Raw genomic sequence first — 20258 nt, 5'->3', positions numbered from 1 at the left:
TTCTCCATAATTACATTAATTATGCAAACAAATAGAAACACACAGCAATAATTAAGGCGTTAAGATTATTGCGGATGATCAAGCACCCAGACATGTGACACAAGGGGAAAATAGTAATTTAGTATCGAGGAATATTGTTTGACATTTACAAGGTGATATGATTTGAAAAATAAAAGGCTCTTCTTTTCATGGACCATGGCGCCATCTAGAGGACACTGAAAAAAAACTAACCAGACTCAACATGGCCATCATTTGAGAGGTTATATTCTAGTTGGTGGGACTATTTGCGCTGAGAAAATTCAGTTGAGCAAATGTGGTGTCATTATAGCCTAGTAAAAAGTAACTCATTTTTCTCAGGCTTTGGGTGTTTGTGTGCATGTGCGCGTGTGTGATGCATTGTGTGAAGCATTATGATATGGTGCCACCTACTGTTAGATCCCTTGCCATATGATTGAAATAAAAGCACAATCCGTGCGTATATCCTGTTGATAAGATCAAATTAAAGTGAGACAAAGGTCAGCTGTACAGTGTAATATTACACGCCGCAAGAGAGGTTTTGTGTACGATGTGTGCTCCCATATTCTGTGCCACCAGATGAGAACAAAGGGCAAAAGGTTACAGTCATGTCATCCCTCACCTCACATATGATTTGCAACCGCTGGCCCCTCCCTCACTCAAGATTTATTGTACATTAAATTTCTGCTGACGTTGTTCTGCTCGGCCGCTCCTTAGATATATGGCAAACCATAATTTGGAGGTGTAAAAATGGGTATAAAACCTGTATTAATTATTTCATTGTGGTTCTACAGTAAGTGCTGTCTTTTAGCCCAGACGAGGATGTCATCCCCCTCTATTTCAGCAGATCATTATATCACTCATTTGTCAGAGGCTAAATTACAGTCAAGGCCAGTGCTGTATGGTAAATCAGGGAAAACCAAGACTTTTTTATTGGTGTCATTAACTAATACTTTTATTCATTTTTTACTTTATTTGATGTAAATTAGCTGATAATTGCATTTAAATCTCTTTTTTCTAGCAGTGGACTGACAGCCTGGCCTATTGCTGCATTAAAGACCCCAAACTACAGTGATAAAACAAAAGCTGCAGGTTTTCGCTGGCTTGTTTCTTGAAATGGCATGAAAACAAAAAGCAGCCACAGTAAGCACAGAGACTGGAAGTGCCCATGACGGATAGCAGTGTGTGGGACTTGTGATATATCTTTGTGTCGCGGGGCAGTTAGGTACAAAGACTGAGGGGTGTGATCAACAACCAAACAAACACATTGTCCTGAAGCGAGGGCGAGGAAGTGTACACAGAGCATCCATCACACCACATCTGTGAGCGGCCGATACTGTTCTGTTTAGTCTCACTAACCCACTACACTCAGATCATGCCCCGCTGCCCTTGCAGGTCTCACATGTAGTTATAAAATTATGGCATAATTTATCAGCCTTGCAGCAATAGTTGCTTGTACAGCATCTCCAGCAAAGACATAATTAAGCTGAACAAGTAACACAAAAAGCAACAGTTTCTCTAAGTACCAAGTTACATTCTAAATACTTTAAGTGGTGAAAGCCACATATCAACTGCGTGCATGCTATTAAGATGTTCTAAATAACACAAGAACTACTGAACTTCTCATTTACAACCATGCATTTCTTCCCCAGTCAGTAACTCTTAAAAATGACACGTAAACACGTCATGATTCTTCTCATTCTGTAAATCCTTGCTCCTGCTGAGACTTTAAATGCTCTTGTGAGCAGGAGCCAGATCAGTAGCTTGCAATTAAGAAGCAATGGCACACTTGACATGGATTACTCAAAAGCCGTTTTTTATTTGAAAGGGGTAAACACTGTATACCTAAATAGAGTTGAACCTTTCACTGATATCAGTTACTAACACTAGCTTGCAAAAAGGCTGTTGTAAAATGGATCTCTTATCACTGAGACTGAAACATTTATGTCTCAGTGATAAGAGAATGTTGCCATTTTATTGTTGCATAGGTCAAGCGAATTTTATCTACTGAATAAGCTCATCATATTCTGTATTATTAAGCACTGATTACAGTAGAAGTGTAATATGGTAGTAGGTTAAAGTACAAATATGGCAAAAATGTACTCTTGCATATAAACTCAGTATGTATTACTTTTCACAGTAGGTATATTTAAGGGACTAACATGAGTTTAACAAATTCTCTGCTATTTATACCAATCCCTAACCATACTGTGGAAATATACTATACGGTGATAGATTTAATAAAATAGAAATTTGATTTAAGGACTATCAGTCTATGAATGCAACAAGTACAGATAAGTAAAGACAGATTCAGGTGTGCTGTTGTTGTTTTTCCTGTAGTGCAGAATGATTTCTTCTCATGTGTGTTGCATCGTGCTTCTTGTTTGTTCCAATACAAACAGGAAAAATTTATTTAAAAAATAAAAGCATGGCATTTGGACAGTGTTAAAGACCATCTGTTCTACTTCAAAGGTGGTGGACGGGGCAGGATTCACACTCATCTTGCTAAACAGGCATCTGCTGCAACCAGAAAATGTATTGACCTTTATTGTGAGCAGCACCATTACCACGCTGAAATAGTCCAACGGGGCCCAGTTACCAAAGCAGAAGATGATTGTTATATGTTCACACACAGCAAGACCTTTGCAATAGAGGTTCCAGCATAGACAACCGTTATTTATGTAGTTCCAAAAAAAGCAGGACCACTCTCACTAACGTCTGATTTTTTTTTTTCCATAATTTATTGTAGACTGATTTTCCACCATAGAAAAAGATCTGTGTTGTAATGCACAAAATAACTGATCAAGTGTCTGAAAGCATACATAGGCTGCAGCAGGACAGAAGAAGCCAAACATGGACTGGCTCTTGAATTTGAACTATGGACCGCTCATAAAAACTCGTCATTAATAGTGTCAGTAAAACATTACCCTTTTTTATTGGGGCTGTATTTTCCTCACATACTACAGTAAAGTTAATGACAGACATTGTCTAAACCATAAAACCGTCATATATTTGAAGATGCTGGTCAGCTTCACCAAGGCTTAGTAGCATCTGGCTCATAGATCATGCCTGTCCAATCAAGTGTTCTCGTAACACAGAGGAAACTTGAACTGAAAAGATGGCTTTATGTCTCATTTCCACACTTTCAACTGAACATAATTGTTATTAACTATTTTCATGCAGACATTTCTAAAACTTCTTTAAAGGTGTACTTTAAAAAAAAAAAGAAAATAGAAAGTTGTAAACATTCTGCCATTAAAATACTAAAATATCTGATAAAAACAACTTTGTAGGGTTTTAAGTTTGTTGTGTTTACTGGTCGGGGTGGGGGGAGGAGGGGCTGAGTGCTAAGCTAGAGTAAAAAGCGCTATATAAGAAGTAGCCCAATCACACTTTGGTCCTCTTACTGAAATTACTTTGCTTGTTTTACTGTATGTGATAATAATCTGAATTCTAATCCTTTTTTGTTTTTATGTATTTATTTATTTTGCTGCAAATGCAACACAAAATTTGGAAGATGCCTGTTTTTAGGGTTTGGCTTGCATTGGAGTTATTTCTTTTTTTTTACTGACATTGAAGCAACGATTTACAGCCTAGATTGCATCAGCAGTTATTTCACTGAAATGAATCAAAGGCAGGTTTGTGTGAAAAGAAATGTACCTGGGAGTCCAGTAGACACTGGTCAGAGATATGTCGGTTATAAATGCTGCTTGTGCTGCAGACTAACATCAGCAGCACAAACATGAAGCATTGACTATGGAGGGCTTGATGGATGGAAGGGTTGATGGTTGGTACTCCAAGTCAACCAGCAGATGGCGCAAAGTAACATTGATTTGTTGCAGGAAACGAGGCGAGCAGCAAAAGACAGAGTGTACTAAGATAACTTTAATCAGAATTAATATTATACAAGAAGCTTTATATGGCAGTCTGTGCTCATGAGTCATGGAGGCTATAGAGTGCTGTGTTTTAAATTTTGACCACTGTAGTTCACGATTGTCTTACGACTAGCATCAGCAGCCACGCCGATTGGGTCACGTGATCCGCTCAGATCTGCGTCCGTGGACATCTGCAAAATGGAGGTGAGGTTCTGGCAAATGTTGCAAATTAATTACGGTTGTGTGAGACATGCATGGAGACAGTGGCTATTCTGTAACACTTACGCGACAGTGCTCAGAGGGCGTATTGTGTTGCATCATAACATGTGGCTGCTCTGTTACTGTAAAGCTGGTCGTTTTAGCTAAGACTGTAGCTAAGCTAATGGTGGTCCAACAAGAGTAAACATTCAGCTCTCCGGCTATGGAGCTGGAGAGCAGTATATTGTGTTGGGGTTGGCGCTTTCCCAAATAAATAAATAAACAATCTCGCTGGAGTTTATAAACCAAAGGTAGTTATTAGAGCAAGTGCGTTTTGCTTGTTTATGTGTATATTGTTAGTGTTGCTAGAGTACCTGCGTCTGTCTTGAAGCGAGCTAATGCTAGCTGCTAAAGCTAATGCAGCTCAGGCTAACCCAGACTGTACTATGGACACGGACACGTTAGATGGTATATGCAGCATGTCACGTAATATAATTCCGTGTGTTTTTGTTTTTTAAGTGTTGTGGGGTTGTTGTTTTTTTAACTGAGTGTGTCGCCTAAGAGTTAATGTCACAGTCTGGTATTAAGGGCTGACACTACAGCTGAACAGCCTAATTTCATAACTGATAAATATTCAAATATTGTTTTCTCTTTGTTTTTGTTTTTATCTTTTCTATAAATGATATTTTTAGTCTCACTGTGGAGGTAAATTTGTATATATTTGTGTATATTTTCCACCACAACCGATTTGTTAGTCTGTAGGTGTTGGTTTAAAACACGAATTACATTTTATTAACAAGAACAATAATTGATGTCAGAAGAAACCTTCAGTAAAACACTTTAATTAATGCTGAAGTTGAAATTTCAGGCTCAGAGTACGAAGAAACCACCTGTTGTGAAAAGCTGCCATATAAAAATATTGATTGCAGAATCCCATACATTTCATCTGGCCATTTATGCTTAACTCATTCACTGCCAATGGCTGGCAGTGAATGAGTTAAGATAATAAAAATAACCATAGGAAATTTCCTTAATCCGTTACATACATCAATATAGTTTTTTATGTATCTCTGTTTTACTGAATTGTTATATTTGATGTCTTTTTTAATAAATTTGTATGTTTTTTCCAAGACACAACGTTGTTTAAACAAAGACGGACATTTTGCTGATTTAAAAAAGAAAGAAAGAGAAAGTGTCTGAAACACAATTCTTGTGTGTAATGTCTTACTTTAGGGTTATTAGTACAGCGTAGTAACAACTTCTTACGTGTAGGGTCATTTCACAGTTAGTTTTGTGATGCATCTTTAACCAGGTGGTGTGTTTGCTTTTTTTTTTTTTTTTATAGGACCGTGGCGCTAAAGAGCCTGAGCAGCTCAGAAAGCTGTTCATTGGAGGTCTGAGCTTTGAAACTACGGAGGAGAGTTTACGGGCCCATTTTGAACAATGGGGTACCCTTACAGATTGTGTGGTTTGTATTTTTCTCATGGGCTAGTTTTAAAATGATTTCAAATACAGGTGACAACGTGTAAATGTAATAGCACACCACTTGAACTGTACCTGTTAAACCTGTTTTGTCCCTAGGTAATGAGAGATCCTAACAGCAAACGATCAAGAGGGTTTGGCTTTGTAACATACTCGTCTGTAAGGGAAGTCGATGATGCCATGAAAGCAAGACCTCATAAAGTAGATGGCCGAGTTGTAGAACCCAAGAGGGCTGTGTCCCGAGAGGTAAAATAAAGGAAGAAATTAATAAATCCCAGACCAGAGCACAGTTACTATAGATATGTTATTGTTTGGTGTGTACTTACTAATGCACTCCACTTTAGGACTCCAATAAACCAGGCGCCCATCTGACAGTGAAGAAGATCTTTGTTGGTGGCATCAAGGAAGATACTGAGGAGTACCACATTCGCGAGTATTTTGAGAAATATGGAAAGATCGAATGCATTGACATCATGGAGGAACGCTCCACAGGGAAGAAGAGAGGATTCTGCTTTGTCACTTTTGATGACCATGATACTGTAGACAAAATTGTTGGTATGGGCTCATTCAGATTTCAGAGTTAGCCAAACTGTTAGTAAACAGAAAGCAGTGAATAAACATGTAATGTTTTTCCTATTTTCCTTGAAGCCCAGAAATTCCACACAATCAACTTCCACAATTGTGAAGTCAGGAAAGCTCTGTCAAAACAGGAAATGAGTGCTATGTCCAATAACAGGGGTAAGCATGCAATCAAAGAAAGATTAAAATTAGACTTACTGATTTGGCATGTACAGTATGCAGTTCATGTCATAAAAATCTTTAAAATTATACCTTTCTTTAAATAGGCAGGAGCGGGGGATCGGGAAATTTCATGGGCAGAGGTGGTAATTTTGGAGGCGGCGGCAACTTTGGCAGAGGTGGGTAGTTTGCATGTCAAGTCAAAGCACTTCTGGCCTTAAGCACATTAATTTGAAGTTTAAATTTGGGATGGAAGCACAGAAATAACATCAAAACTTCACAGTACTTGCAAATATTGCATATACGTGTGTTCTATGTGTCAGTACGAGTGTCTTTGTGTGGATGTCTATATCAAAGTGTACTGTGTATTTATGAATTGATCAATATAAAAGACCATTTGCTCTCAAATTCTGGTGCCTATGCTAATATAAACCTACCATCAGTAGTCTTCAGTAGATTACCGTACTGCATGTAAAAAGACAGTTTCAAATTAAGGTTTGCTATGTGAGCAGAAGTAATATAATTTCTTTTAATTAAGGCATTCGGTTTTAGATAATAGGAGTCTAAAACTATGTTTAGAATCAGAATCGCGTTTATTGGCCAAGTATATGCATTGTGTCTAGCATTGTGACAGTTCAACTGTTTGGGAGGGAGATGGCAAGGGGAAAAAACAGTTTCTGTGTCGGGTGGTCCTGGTCTGCAGGCTTCTATACATTTGGCAGCAGGTCAGGGTCGGTGTCCAGGGTGTGAGGGGTCTGTGATGTTGATTGGGATCATTATAATATGTGATTCTTCTTGGTAATCTCTTTATCTTGTTTTTTAGGTGGCTATGGTGGAGGACGGGGTGGATATGGGGATGATTTTGACAATGGTGAGCCGTTTTTCAAAGGTTTTGCCTTTTAATGAGTTTAAACTATAGCAGGTGCACTGATTTAGGGGTCAAAAGTCACTAAGGTGGTTATTTTAATGGGTTTAAAAGTCATGCTTACACAACTGGTGTGTCTGTAGAATACTCTTTGCAGTAGTGCCATGTTATAACAGTTTGTCTGTGTTATAGAAAAAAAATCATTTATTTTTAATTTTTATTTTGTTTCTTAATTAAATAATAGGTCCAGGAGGAAATTATGATGGCGGACCAGGTTATGGAGGTGGCCGAGGGGGCTACGGAGGTGGAGGTCCTGGGTATGGCAACCAGGGTGGAGGATTTGGTGGCAACTGTGACGGAGGCTATGGAGGTAATGGTGGAGGTAAAAGTTTTATTTCCTACAGAATTTTGATTGAATTGCCCGCGGGATGTGAATAGCGAAGGTGTGTGCGAGATAGTTGAAACCAAAGCTTTCCTTAAAATTGACCTGCATCTTCAGGATATGGAGGTGGTGGAAATTACAATGACTTTGGAAACTATGGTGGTCAGCAGTCAAACTATGGGCCCATGAAGGGAAACAGCTTTGGAGGCAGGAACTCAGGTGGACCCTATGGCGGTAAGTTTCACCCTGCAGTTTCTCGTAGTACCTTCAGACTTCAAGTCTGAGTAACAGCATCGTAATTTTGCGACTGCAGGTGGATACGGCTCCGGTGGTGGCAGCGGCGGCTACGGCTCTCGGCGATATTAATTATTTAATGTTGTGGTAAGTTGCATTCAGCTTCACACCGCCCTCGTAGCACAGTACAGAGTGAGCCCATAAAAAGTGCAGAATAACTATTTGTTCTATCCTGTATCCATTCAACAGGCTTCAGTTCTTAGCAGCAGAGGCGAGGAGGTGAGCAAAGGAATTGTCAGGAAAGCTGCAGGTTACTTTGAGGCAGTCATCTGAAAGCATTAGAGGAACACACAAGTCAGAAATTACTGCAGCTAAATCGGAGAAGTTTATGGAAGAAGGACTGTATACAAGACATGAGTGCAGATGATACTCTACCCTAATTGTGATAGATGTTTCCCTACTGAGCAATTTTTCCTTCTGTGCGTCTGAAGTGTGTGTGTGTATTGTGCCTGTGGTATCAGGGATAAAGAGTAAAGTGTTTTGGGGTTGCTATGTTTTTTTGTTTTTTTTAATCTGAAGTCAGTTCTAAATATCTTTATTTTTCTTTTTTATATGGGTAAGTTTTCTGCTGGCCAATTAACCTTTGTCTTTTAACCTGGTTTTTGTCACATAGAATAATAATTTTAGGTCCTTAGATAAGATAGCTTTATACATTCATTCTAAAGTTATTATGATTTCACAATTGCAAGTGTCAAGTGTATTTTTTGATTTTGTATGTAAAGCTCAGTGTGTAAATCCCTCGTAGTACCAGTGTCAACAATTACAAGCAGTCTGGAGTAGAATTAAGGGAATCCCTCACTCTTCTTGTTCCCAGCAAACCGAATTATAGATTGTTCAAATATTTTGATTAGTTGAAAAAGACCGAATAAAATTGTGTAGTAAAGTAACATGAGGTTCAGTGCATCTTTGGTTCAGAAAAAGATGAAATGAGTTATTAATATATCTGTTGCTTGCTTATTGTGACTGAAGTGTAGCAAATCAGCTGGTCCACAACTTTCCCATCTGGTGGAGTATTATTTAGGAGCTCTGTGACGTGAAAATAGTGTATGCGTGTTGCATTCATGTACTTGTACCAGGGTCAATATAAAGGGAGTTTTGGGTAGTCCTAGTGAAGGGCCCAGACACCACTTACGCAAGTAGGATAACAGCTACAAGCACCAGCATTTTGGGCTTCAGCGTCACTAGTGTGGAAGATTTGCAGATGACTGTCAGACAGGACGTCTTCAGCCCCAGCACAGTGGACCAGTCAGCAGTTTGAGAGAGAAGGGAGAAGGCAGCATCGAGCACAACGCCCATGGAGGAAGCTTGCAGTGTCGTGCCTGATAGTGAGCATCTATCTTTTTTTCAAGACTAGCTAAACTCTCCAGCAGCCCGTGCTAGTGAAGAAAGACTAGGACACACTGGAGGTCCTGTTGAGTCAGAGATACCGCAGTTTTACCCGCAAATACTAGAACTCAGACATTAAGAAGAAAAGGGAATGAGTATTTCACAAAGCTGACTTGAGAAGATGGAACAGGTAAGAGTAACCATTTTGCTTGATTTACAGATGTGGAAAGAGGAATTCTCTTCTTGCTGAAAATCTGTAAAGACCTGATAACATGGAAGGTTCTGGATGGGTAAGACTTTTTTTTTTTTTTTTTTTTTTTAAATATTGTCCAAGCCTGCTCATATTTCAATCTAATGCTGATTACACAAGGTGCAAAACACAGGGTGTTTTAAGATAAACAAAGCAGGTTGACCTTCAGTATTTGTCTACTTTGAGCAGAATCAGCATGTGCCCTTCACCCCACTGCTCGGTACGCTTTGAAGCCAAATACTCTTTATGCTTATCATCAGTATATTTTAAAGCTCAAATAAAGGTGGTGGTGATTGAACACTTGAAACAGAAAGATTATCATCCATTCCAAGAAAGGAAGTTAAGAAAGTTTTATAAGTAACTACTTTCAGTTGCTCCCCTACTTCAAAGGGTAGGTCTGCATATTTCATTTGACCAAATCCTACACCCAATGCCCTTCTTGGCACAACCCTCCAAGGGATTTGTATCTCCTTCCAGGATCAAACTGAGTAAATGTGTAAACCACTACACAAGGAGCTCCCATTTTTAGTTTTATCATGTATCAAACAATCCTAATCCCAAAAGGTGCAAAGTCAGAAAAATCAACAGTTATAATATTACAGTATCAATTCACACAGTATAAACTGTGACTTATTAAATAAGCACTTTAAACTGGAGGCTGAGGCTCTCTAGAAAGCTAACATTTTTAAAAAGAAATGTAACCAATTTTTTAAAAGAATTGTTTAAAAAAAAAACTATCAGCAGGGGTCACAGGCACGTATAGCATTAAATGTGAGTATACTCAAATATTGGTGTAATAGATGAAAGCATAGTATTTTTCCATTACAGGCCATTTACAAAGTGCTTCCATTTGTTTCAGTTCTCAGAGTAGCCAAGTAAGCCAGCAAATTGAGGGACTTTTTGTAAAGTTTCCATAATCATGACAAGTCCTCCTACGGCACATATACCGTGTAGTTTTTAGAAGTGATGAATGATCTTTCATCAAATGCATAAAAATAAACTTGACATTTAATTATTTTTTTAACTTATTTCTGATTTATATGTATTCATGTTTGTGATACTTTGGTCGTGTTGCGACTAGGTGGACAAAGTTTAGGTGTCAAATGTTTTGATTCCACATACTTTATGTCTAGACTGCTCAGTATAAAAAACAAAAACGGTGCCCACTGTTATCCTGTCTCTCCCAGGATATTATCTTTGCAAAGGCATGTAAAATAACCAGCCTCATGTCAGGAGAGACAAAGAGCGAGTCAACGAAGGAAAGAAAAGAAAAACTTATTTGTTAAGGGCACACCAGTGAACCATTTTGTCTGCTAAGCAGAATATGTAACGTTTGACTTATGTGTTTGAATAAAGGGATTTTTCATGATATGAGTGTTTTATTTCTTAAACTGTTTCTTTATTCCTCAGAGTAAATGTTATCAGAGCATTTTATTATTTGATTAACGTGTGTCCTTGGAATTTTTTTTTTAAACTCTACCCTCCAGTTTTGTTTGCCACGTGCAGAAAACAGGCTTGACAACCAAAGGGGAGAGTCTGTGTGTGAAAGTGCATGGCGTGGGGGCACATTGATTGCAACAGGCTTTGCCTTTGAATGCACTTTCCCGTTGGAGTATTGTGGACTTGTCATTCATGTTTAGCGCTGAGCATACTCGACTGTACCTTGACAATTGTGCCCTTTGTACCGCGTCATAAAGAATGCCGTGGGTGTGAGTTATTTTACCAGGAGTTTTAATAGAATAAAAAGATTTGGGTTACTGTACAAACTATACAAGTTGAGCAGATTGTGAAAGCATTTCAATCCAGTGACGTCTTTGTGTCTTTACAAAATTCTATTCATTTGCTGCACTGTAAGCACTTTAGCAAAGCATTCATGTCAGGAACGGTCTTGAACATGAAGTAGGTTATGCAATAGTATCTTAAAACTACATATCCATCTGGCACCAATCTGTTGTGGGCTGTGGCTGCAGCATAGCACGCAATATTGTTTTCAGTCAGCGGGAGGCTAAGTAGCTATATGAATAGTTTATTTCAAAGCACAGAAATCAGAATAAAAAAGGGGAGCAAATCATAAGGATAAAGTTATAAAATAAGTAACTGATTGAAATAGTCATTAGCATACAGAAATATAATATATATACAATATATATGTACAAACACAGTAACTTTTTTTTAATCAATCTCAGTGCTTATATTTACAAACTATTGGTTAAAGAATCTGTGAAGGTGTCGGAGTACAAAAGAAGTAAAATATAAAAAAATAGTAGAACATTCAAGAAAGCAAAAACTATACAATAGTTCTGCTGAGCTATTAACGCTTAAAGCTGAGCAACTACAAAGTTATTGCATAGTATAGTATACTATAATAATGAAGTACCATATTACAAAGGAGATCAGTGTCTGTTGTCACTTTTAAAAGTCTTTTTAATGCGGGGAACGAGAAAGACGCTGCCATCCGTTGACTGCTGAAGGGAGTACTCTGATGGGGAGTAGGAATTTCCCTTCTCATCTCTCAACATGCCAAAGACCTCCAGGTACAAGTTGTTGAGCTGCCACTTCATTTCCTTCAGGTCTGTCATGTTCTTGCTCTTCTCACTCAGCAGGCGCTCTTTTTCTTCCTTCAGCGAGTCCAGCTCACTCTCCAAACCCACTATGTTCTCCATCTTGCGTTTACGGCAGTTCTGGGCTGCCACCTTGTTCTTTCCGCGGCGGCGTATGTCGCGGACCAGGGCCAGCTGGGCCTCGTTCAGTTGGTGTTTTGACATCATCTCATTAAAATCATCAACGGGGAGGTTGATAATCATGTCAACGGTAAAGGGGATTTTTAGCGCCTTGGCTCTCTGTTCGTCTCTGGAGAGACGCACATTAGAGCGTTTCTTCGCTTTATCTTTGGTGAAGGGGGCGTTCTTGTGGCTGCTCTCTTCTCCTGGGTCCACCTTATGTTTGGGATTCTTCTCGTGCTCGTTTGGTTGCTGAGATGGTATAGATACGGAAATTGCTGCGTGTGCGTCATCTGGTTGGAAATTTAATGAAAACATCTCAGAGTAGTCAGATTCTGCGCTGCCAGGGTTCTGGTCCATCTCCTCCATGTCCGAGTCGCTGCATCTAAAGGACTCGCTTCCATATGCAGATTTTGCAGGACTTGCATTTGTAGAGATCCCCGAATCTGAGTCTGGCTGTTCTGTTATTAGATTTTGCTTGCTTCTGTCAAAGGCATCTCCGGGTGAGAGGCTGTACAAATCCATGGGAGTGAAGGGGGCCTCGTTCGGGACATCGGACATGGCAGCACTTTCGTTTCCTTCGAGCTCATGCTGACCACTGCTCTCTTCCAATATAGTGTTCTGATAAAATATGTTACAGAAACTTTCTGCGCCTAAATTGCCATTTAATTGAGAGGTTTTTACTTTTATCGGGCTGAGGCCATCAGCTGGAGCCATGCTGGGAACGGAGCTGTCAAATGTGTTCATAAACTCTGTGGGATCGACATTTAAACTGTTTGCTTTCTCATCTGTCATGGGGTAAAAAGAGTAGTTTGGATTCTGTATTTCAGGGCTGTCTTGAAGGGGATAGGTTGTGGTCTCCAGTGTGTCCTCCATTTGCATGTTGAGGCATTCCTACAAAAAAAAATTACAATTTTAAAATAAATGCACTCATTTTAAGTACGGCTTAAAAAAATCTCAACATTTATGTGGTAGGATATTAAAAAGCCTACAAAAAAAGACTTATCACACATTCAAAACTGAATGACTGTTATTAAGTGGTTTCATTGTTGAAATATTGAAACCTAAGATTAGTATGTTTTATAAGTATAATTTTACTCTATTAAATTCTCCTTCTTAATCTGTTATCATCACTAAACAGGGTTTCAGCTAACAAAGTCTGAACCATTGAGCTGTTCAGTTGTTGCAGCTCCCTGTGCTCCACTGAATGCCGGTAGAGCTGGTTTTAGCACAAGATTGCCTACTGTGATTAACAAAACTATCCAGTTGTTGAAATGTCAGAACTTCCTACTGCTGTAAACAGAATATCTTATCTTCATGAAGCAGCTTTTACAAGTTTGAGCACAATTCCACTCAGCTTTCATGTCTACACTTTTAGTATCATCACCAACTAACTAGATTAGTCCTGCCAATTCTATTTTGTGGTTACAACCGCAGCCCAGTTCACTCAGTCAAAGGTCGAGGCAACTAATGGTGCAATGCTCCACCCACCAGCTAATGCAAATATGAGGTGCCTTGAAACAGAGCTGATAAAGCAGCTAATGAAAATGACTTCACCTTTCTGCTACTAAGCAAAGATTTGAAGACACACTTGATCTGAGCAAGCTATCTTTTGGCTCTGCGCAAAAATGTTAGTGGCTATTAATCACATGAATTATATAACCCCTGAGCAACCATGCTTCTAATGCTGTAAAATGTAGATGATGAAATTTAGTCGGAGTGGAATTAGCAGTGTGCACTGGATTCCTAAAGCAAACAACAACTGTTTGTCTTCTAATGTCAAGCTCCTGCCATTTATCCATTTTTTTTCTTTTTGTATTTGTTCCACCACACGAAATGCCATGTCGCTGAGTTCGTAGAATCTCTGTGTCATACCTGCAGCTCGGGGAGGGACAGAATCTCCATCCAGGCCTCCTCCAAATCTGGGGGCATTCCCTGTGGTGCTGGTGGTGGCAGCTGTCCTGGGGAGAGGGTGGCAGGTGATGGAGCTGGTTGTTCGGGGGACATCATCATGTTGCTGCTGATGGCTGCTGAGACAGCAGGTGTGTCCAGACAAACTGAAGTGTTCTAGGAGACAAAACAGATATGACAGTTTTTATACAGCTAAAAACGATGCCCAACAATCACGCGGTTCATTTCTGTTAATTTCTGATCAATGTTCTTACCTCAGTTTCTTCTACAGGAAACGTCTCTGCCAGTAGCTGCAAACATTCATCGAATGACATGGCGCCACTTGTTTCTGTGAAACTGGCATTCTGCAACAGAAGTTAAAATACCTTGTGTTACTTTTTACCATCTAGCATCTACCAGCTTTTTGGCACACCATGTTTTAACAGCAGCACATGATTGTGTATTTATAGCGCTCAGGTCCCTGCAGAGCACTGATGCAAAACTGAAGTCCAACCTGCGCTGCTGCATTTACACAGGATGAGGTGGTAACCTAGCTACAACACAGCCAGAGCCTATAAAATGAGGTGGGAGGGGTGTACCTTTGACATGAGTAATGATGGAGCGTGTATGTACCTGTGTACCTACCTCTAGAGGTGTGACGGCAGGCTGCAGCGGGGCTCGAGGTATGTATTCTCCCGTCTCCTCATCTAGCTGTAGCTGTGCCAGCAGGGCCTTCTCCTGCTCCCGGAGCAAATGCAGCTTCTTCTCCTCCTCCAGCTCCCGCTGCCTCTGGAGCTCATGCTCTTTCTGACGGTGGTTGTAGTCAAACACTTCACGCCTGGCACCAAGATCAATGTCTTGCTTCCACAGTATGTCAATCAGGTCCATGTCCTAGAAAGACAGCCGCAGATCGGTTAACAGAGTTTGCAAGCAGCCATGCTGTCCTGCATAGGAGTGTTCTGAGCATCGCAGCCAAACAGAACGTCCCTGCTGCGAAGCGTGACTGTTGCACCTGCCACACCCTGTCCCTCAGTATCTGATCACCGACAACAACACAGGCACTAATGTCAAGGGACAGAAACTGCATGAATAATGAACGCATTTCTCTCCTTCCTCTGTTGTCACCACACACCAGCAAAAGACACATATCCTCATTTGATACTTTTTCCAGTGAAGGGAAGTAGTCACTGCTTATCCAGTTACGCAGAAGTGTGAATTTGTTTGGCGTATTCAGACTCCCACACAGCCAGGGATCGTTTTTTAGCGAGTACTTAAAGTTCAGATTTAAAGGATGGTTCCAAACTAGTTTAGAAGTTAAATCATATTACACCATTTAGAAAATGTGGCCATAGTATACAGTATTATGGTTGGTGAAGAACATATGAGCGAAGAACATATAAACAAAGTAGAATTGGCACTGTAATTCGTCAATTATGATTATGCGGTAAATGTATAATAGTGTTGCATTTACATTTGCCTATTTGGCAACAGCTACATTGATGCCAACCTATAGCTACAGTTCTTTGAAGGTGCTCAGGTTACGGCAAACCCTTCTGAGACCTTACGCTGTAGCGTAAGGTCTCAGAAGGGTTTGTGTTACAATGTACCTTTGTACCTAATCACACTATGAGGTCATAATGTCATACTGAGTGAAATTAAAATGCTTATTTCCTCAATTTCACCCTCACTAGGTATTTAAGTCAACTATTACAAGTACTACTAAATTATCTTAGCACAATAATAGTCTTGTCCTACATATATTTACACATTAGGCAGAGCATGCGATGACATTTTAGTACCATTTCCTGTAGATTTCCCCTAACTTGCCGATTGTTATTTGCCTTTTTAAACAAGGATGTCTAAAGATAAATTATGCTGGCCCCTTCTCTGGGCTTTTAGCAGAATTTATTTACAGAAGGAAAGTGTTTCACAAGGCCCAAGGATGTTACATAAACCCGCAATACTGGTTTACACAAAAAAAAATAAAAAATGAGCATGTGACTTGTTTGTGCCTCAGATTTGGGTGTAAACATTACTTATGAGCTTGGGTTTATAATACAAAAAAAGAGAGAGAGCCTAGAGGACACCAAAAGGGAACTCGGGGAGAATAAAGAACAAAGCAGAACAATGTACAATAAGGAGGATGTGGGACTGTTTAGAAAAACCCTGTCAGATAATGTTTTCTTCAATTTTCTTTTTTAATAAAAACAGGATGAGTCACAAGCCTCCGCAAACTAATAATAATGGCATATGAGCACCTATAAATACTTTAAGCCATTGTTGACACCATTTTCCTGACTACAGTTGTGGTGCTGAAGAAAAAAAAAAAAGAATCCACTAACCCTCTTTGCCTCTGTGTTGCATCAGAGCTATGACCACTGAAGGATTACACATTACTAAGGCTGCTTGCTGGTTGGAAGGTGAGCACACAACTAGACATTATGGTTTGTACAGGAATGAGGAAGTCCCTTAAAATGTCTGTGTGGGATGTCTAAACTCACTTCTTGAGGTTGCTGATGTTTTCTAACAAACAACAATAAAAAGAAGAAAAGGAAGGAAGAAAGAAAGAAAGAAAAAACACTTGTCTGTTGGTCACACCTAATAAGCTCATCAGACAAGTCACGCCAGTCCTTTAGAAAAAACAACCACCGCAAGGCCAAAAAACTGACTGTTGTCAGTCAGTGATTTCAGTGTGGTTGTTAAATTAGCCTGTTGTTATAATGCAGCTTTATAAACAGCACATTCTGTATTAATGGCAACTGGGCTCTGTGAATATGGGTGTGCTTAAGTAATGGTGTCACAATCAACTGCCACAAGACATGGACCGGCACCAGAACAAGGGGGGGGAAAGGCTGAGAAAACTACTTCCTGCACCTTGATGCCACACAAAAACCAGTCAAAAAAGCTTTTACACACAGAGCCTTCAGAATGACAGTTACCAGAGATACATATTAAACTTAACAAGCCTTTAGTGTTGGTTGTTCATTTACTTATCTACAGTTAAACACAAGGCCCCGAAAGAGGCACCCGAACCTGCTCTTGTAACATACCTTTTTTCAACACCATTCAGTGGACATCCAATCTCAACTGTGGATGATGAAACACAGCTGCACAGCCCTTTGGGCCCTCATCAGTCAACTGTACTTCCACTGACCCTCACCTATGACAAGCTTAGCGAAACACTAAAGATGCGAGGCCATGTCACAGGAAAAAATAAACTTCAACCAAGTTCAATATTTTCATTCAGTGTATAAGAACAGGTCTAGTAATATTTGGTCCTTTTTTATTAACTCTGTAAAACACACAGCAAAGACATAAGCAGCAGTAAAAGAAATCATTCATGGTGGTTATAAAAGCTATCAGATATGGGATCACATGCTTTGAGCAGGAGGAGGGCGGGGTGGGCAGGGGGAGACGATGACACAGTTACGACAAATGCTTCAACACAGTCCAGGTTCTGTTTGTCTAACTTGCCAGGATAAAATAACCTGTTATTTTATTCGGGCAATCGATCACAACACTAATATCTGAACCTGTTCTGTTAATGGGGATTTTTTCCTGTCCAGGAAAAGCGTCACAAGTGGATGACTTGCAGAACTGAAAGACAGTTAACATGTCTAACTCTAAGACAGCCTGTCGGCGTAGTCTACCTCACACTTTTAAAGCTATAACGTCTGTAACACCGGCGTAAATACACTAGTACTGTAATTTAGCTGTAATTTAACTGATAAATAAAAGTTTACATAAAGTCTATCTCTCTAATAGCCCGCATTAAAAAGGAAGTTGACAGTCAATGTCAGATAGTTTGTCTAATCTTTTCTAGAGAGAAATACTCTATTTACCTGTTGACCGGAATGCATCACCTCCATTTCCATCATTATGGAGCTCTGTCGTGAGGTTTTGAGGGGAAAAAAACTCCGTATGATTGAAAAATTTGTGAGTTATTCCTTATATTGGATATAAAAATGGCGAGCGGTCTGGAGGCGATATAGTCCGTCACGGGAGCTGAGCGGCGAGAAGTGCTGCTTCCTCCAAACCTAATGAGCATTACGGAAATGATGGCCCTCCCCACCGGGATCGTCCCCCTCGCAGCGGCCTATGAGGGCTGGAGATAAGGACTGTGTGTGCGTGCGCATGGAGAACACAATAGTTGCCACGCAAAAAAATTACACAACATATTTATGTGTAAGTTAAACATTTTATAATACATTAACCATTACGTAATTTGCAACATGTTATATCGTTCGTTTATAGACAGCTTTATGTATGCCAGCTCATAAAAGAAATGTGTACCTTGTATTTTAACTTCGTCACTGATGTGACCAGACTTTGTTTGGTGCATACCTCCCCCTGCTGGTGACCGTGACCAGCGTGGAGCTGGAGACCCTGGGGCCCTGATGTTCCTTGTGCAGCTGGGTAGACCATCACAAAATCATAAAGAGAGAAACAGAACACCCACCTATATGTGGTAAAAGTCCCAATGCAGAATGATTCCTGTTAGTTTATATGTTTTTGTTTGTTTATTGGCTTGTTTGTTTTTGGAGGGGAGGTAGGTGCATAAGAGATACTAGTTCAAATGGGTGGAACTGTTACTAACATCTTTTGGGAGGAGGTTGGGGTGTGGGAGTCAGACTCTGCCATAATTCACTGGGTGCTCTAATTGGAAAATCTTCATCTGTCAAGTAATGAATCATTACAGTGGGTTAACTAAATGTGCTACAAGCTAAATTATTCCCTGTTACACTATTTCTCATAAAATTAAACAAAACTGAAGTAATGATCTAAAACGTGTAAGTGAGGAATCTCAAAGATTTGCAGATCTGTAATTCCTTTCCATTATCAACATATATGTTTGTATTACGTAGTGTAGAAAAAATATATTAAAGTTTTAACCATTATAATGCACAAAAGGCTATTCTTCGAAACTGGTACATATATGAAGGTACTGTAGTGTGTAGGGTGTAGAAAAATTGTTTAGGTTATGTTAATAGTTTTATTGTTTAGGCAAAATTTGCTAAGCTTACCGAAATACTGCACATTTCAGTACATTTTGTAAGTAAATATGCAGTTTTTTACTCCATTTATGGGGCACTTATCATATGGTTAGTAAATGTATAGAATATAGTGCAATAATTTTAATGCATTTTATGCTATTTAATACTTATTCAATAGATAGATAGATAGATAGATAGATAGATAGATAGATAGATAGATAGATAGATAGATAGATAGATAGATAGATAGATAGATAGAAACTAGTTAATCAATAGTAGTAATAATATAATATTCTAAAGCATAAGGATATTGGATCACTCTAGCTGTGTTTTATAGCTGCTTTTTATTAAGGTACAGTCTAATGATTTCTTTCACCACATGTGCTGTAGATTATTAACATTAATAATTAACATTAATAACAACATCAAACATTGATCCACCTTGACAAACTAGAACATTAAAATGCTATTTTAACAGTAAAGCATATCCATTAACAAGTTAAGAGTATGAAAGAGGACATTCTCCATAAGCACTACTTTTCATTCAGCTAAATGTTATTGGTAATTCCTCGGACCTTTCCAAAAATTGGAATGTGGGTTATGATTTATTATTACTTTCCCACTTCCTAAGTAGGCTAAAGGATGTAAATCTTCAATCCACACTGGTGGAGAGCACAGGTATGCAATAAACGTTGTAGCAGTCGATCTAAGATTCGCCTATTTAAGAACATTAAGAGGAAGATAACCCAAAGAAAAACCCTCATTCTTAATCACATTTGAATCATTCTGAAACCTCGGCGTTAGTAAGAATTCGAAACCGAGGTGCCATTAAGTGGCTTTTCAGATATGCCCGCGTAATAAGACAGACTTGTTCCTGGTTGTAGCACCCATCTGTGAAGAGTCTAGCACTAAAGTGCAGCTCGCTGTGCCACTACGTGAAATTACACTAAAAAAGCCTATTTTTGCCTCTCGTGCGCGCTCCTGAATACGCGTTCACGTTTGGCAGCTCCACGTCGACATTCTTCCAGCTGCATATAGTGAACTGCACAGCACTGGGGGAAGAAAAGGTAAAAGCGGCGGCGGCCACCTTACGATTAGAGCGCTGCAAGTTCGCCGATGGACATCAACTGCAGTGAAAACAGGCGTTTGCAATGTGAATCTATCCGTGGCGTGCAAAGTCCTCAGCCCGCTTTCATCTTTTGCATTTTATGATCTAGACTGTTTTCCCC

At 39.5% G+C, this 20258-nt stretch overlaps 2 protein-coding genes across 3 annotated transcripts; one reads left to right on the top strand and one right to left on the bottom strand.

Annotated features, from left to right (window-relative positions):
• The first annotated feature begins 3866 nt into the window (after positions 1-3866).
• On the top strand, positions 3867-8736 carry hnrnpa3 (heterogeneous nuclear ribonucleoprotein A3). 2 transcript variants are annotated; one of them, XM_085433952.1, is made up of 11 exons: positions 3867-4094; positions 5434-5556; positions 5670-5816; positions 5915-6125; positions 6219-6308; positions 6416-6487; positions 7132-7179; positions 7418-7543; positions 7673-7789; positions 7869-7936; positions 8039-8736. In XM_085433952.1, the coding sequence occupies exons 1-10, from the start codon at positions 4089-4091 to the stop codon at positions 7919-7921; spliced, it is 993 nt and encodes a 330-aa protein (XP_085290078.1). In that variant the 5' UTR covers positions 3867-4088; the 3' UTR covers positions 7922-7936; positions 8039-8736. The 2 variants fall into 2 exon arrangements, with proteins under 2 accessions (XP_085290078.1, XP_085290077.1); XM_085433951.1 differs by having other exon boundaries at positions 7418-7555.
• Positions 8737-11435: 2699 nt separating this feature from the next.
• nfe2l2a (nfe2 like bZIP transcription factor 2a) lies at positions 11436-18082 on the bottom strand. Its single transcript, XM_085433950.1, has 5 exons — positions 17878-18082; positions 14681-14926; positions 14311-14400; positions 14021-14212; positions 11436-13039 (listed from the first exon to the last, which is right to left on the bottom strand). Exons 1-5 carry the CDS (start codon positions 17911-17913, stop codon positions 11819-11821), a joined length of 1785 nt encoding a protein of 594 aa, XP_085290076.1. The 5' UTR covers positions 17914-18082; the 3' UTR covers positions 11436-11818.
• Positions 18083-20258: the final 2176 nt, after the last annotated feature.

The sequence above is a fragment of the Copadichromis virginalis genome, linkage group LG16 (assembly GCF_057382275.1).
Source record: "Copadichromis virginalis isolate Kocher_CV1m ecotype Utaka linkage group LG16, C_Virginalis_male_GT1.1, whole genome shotgun sequence".
NCBI classification, from domain to species: Eukaryota; Metazoa; Chordata; class Actinopteri; order Cichliformes; family Cichlidae; genus Copadichromis; species Copadichromis virginalis.
This window is presented reverse-complemented; position numbering and strand designations above follow the sequence as displayed.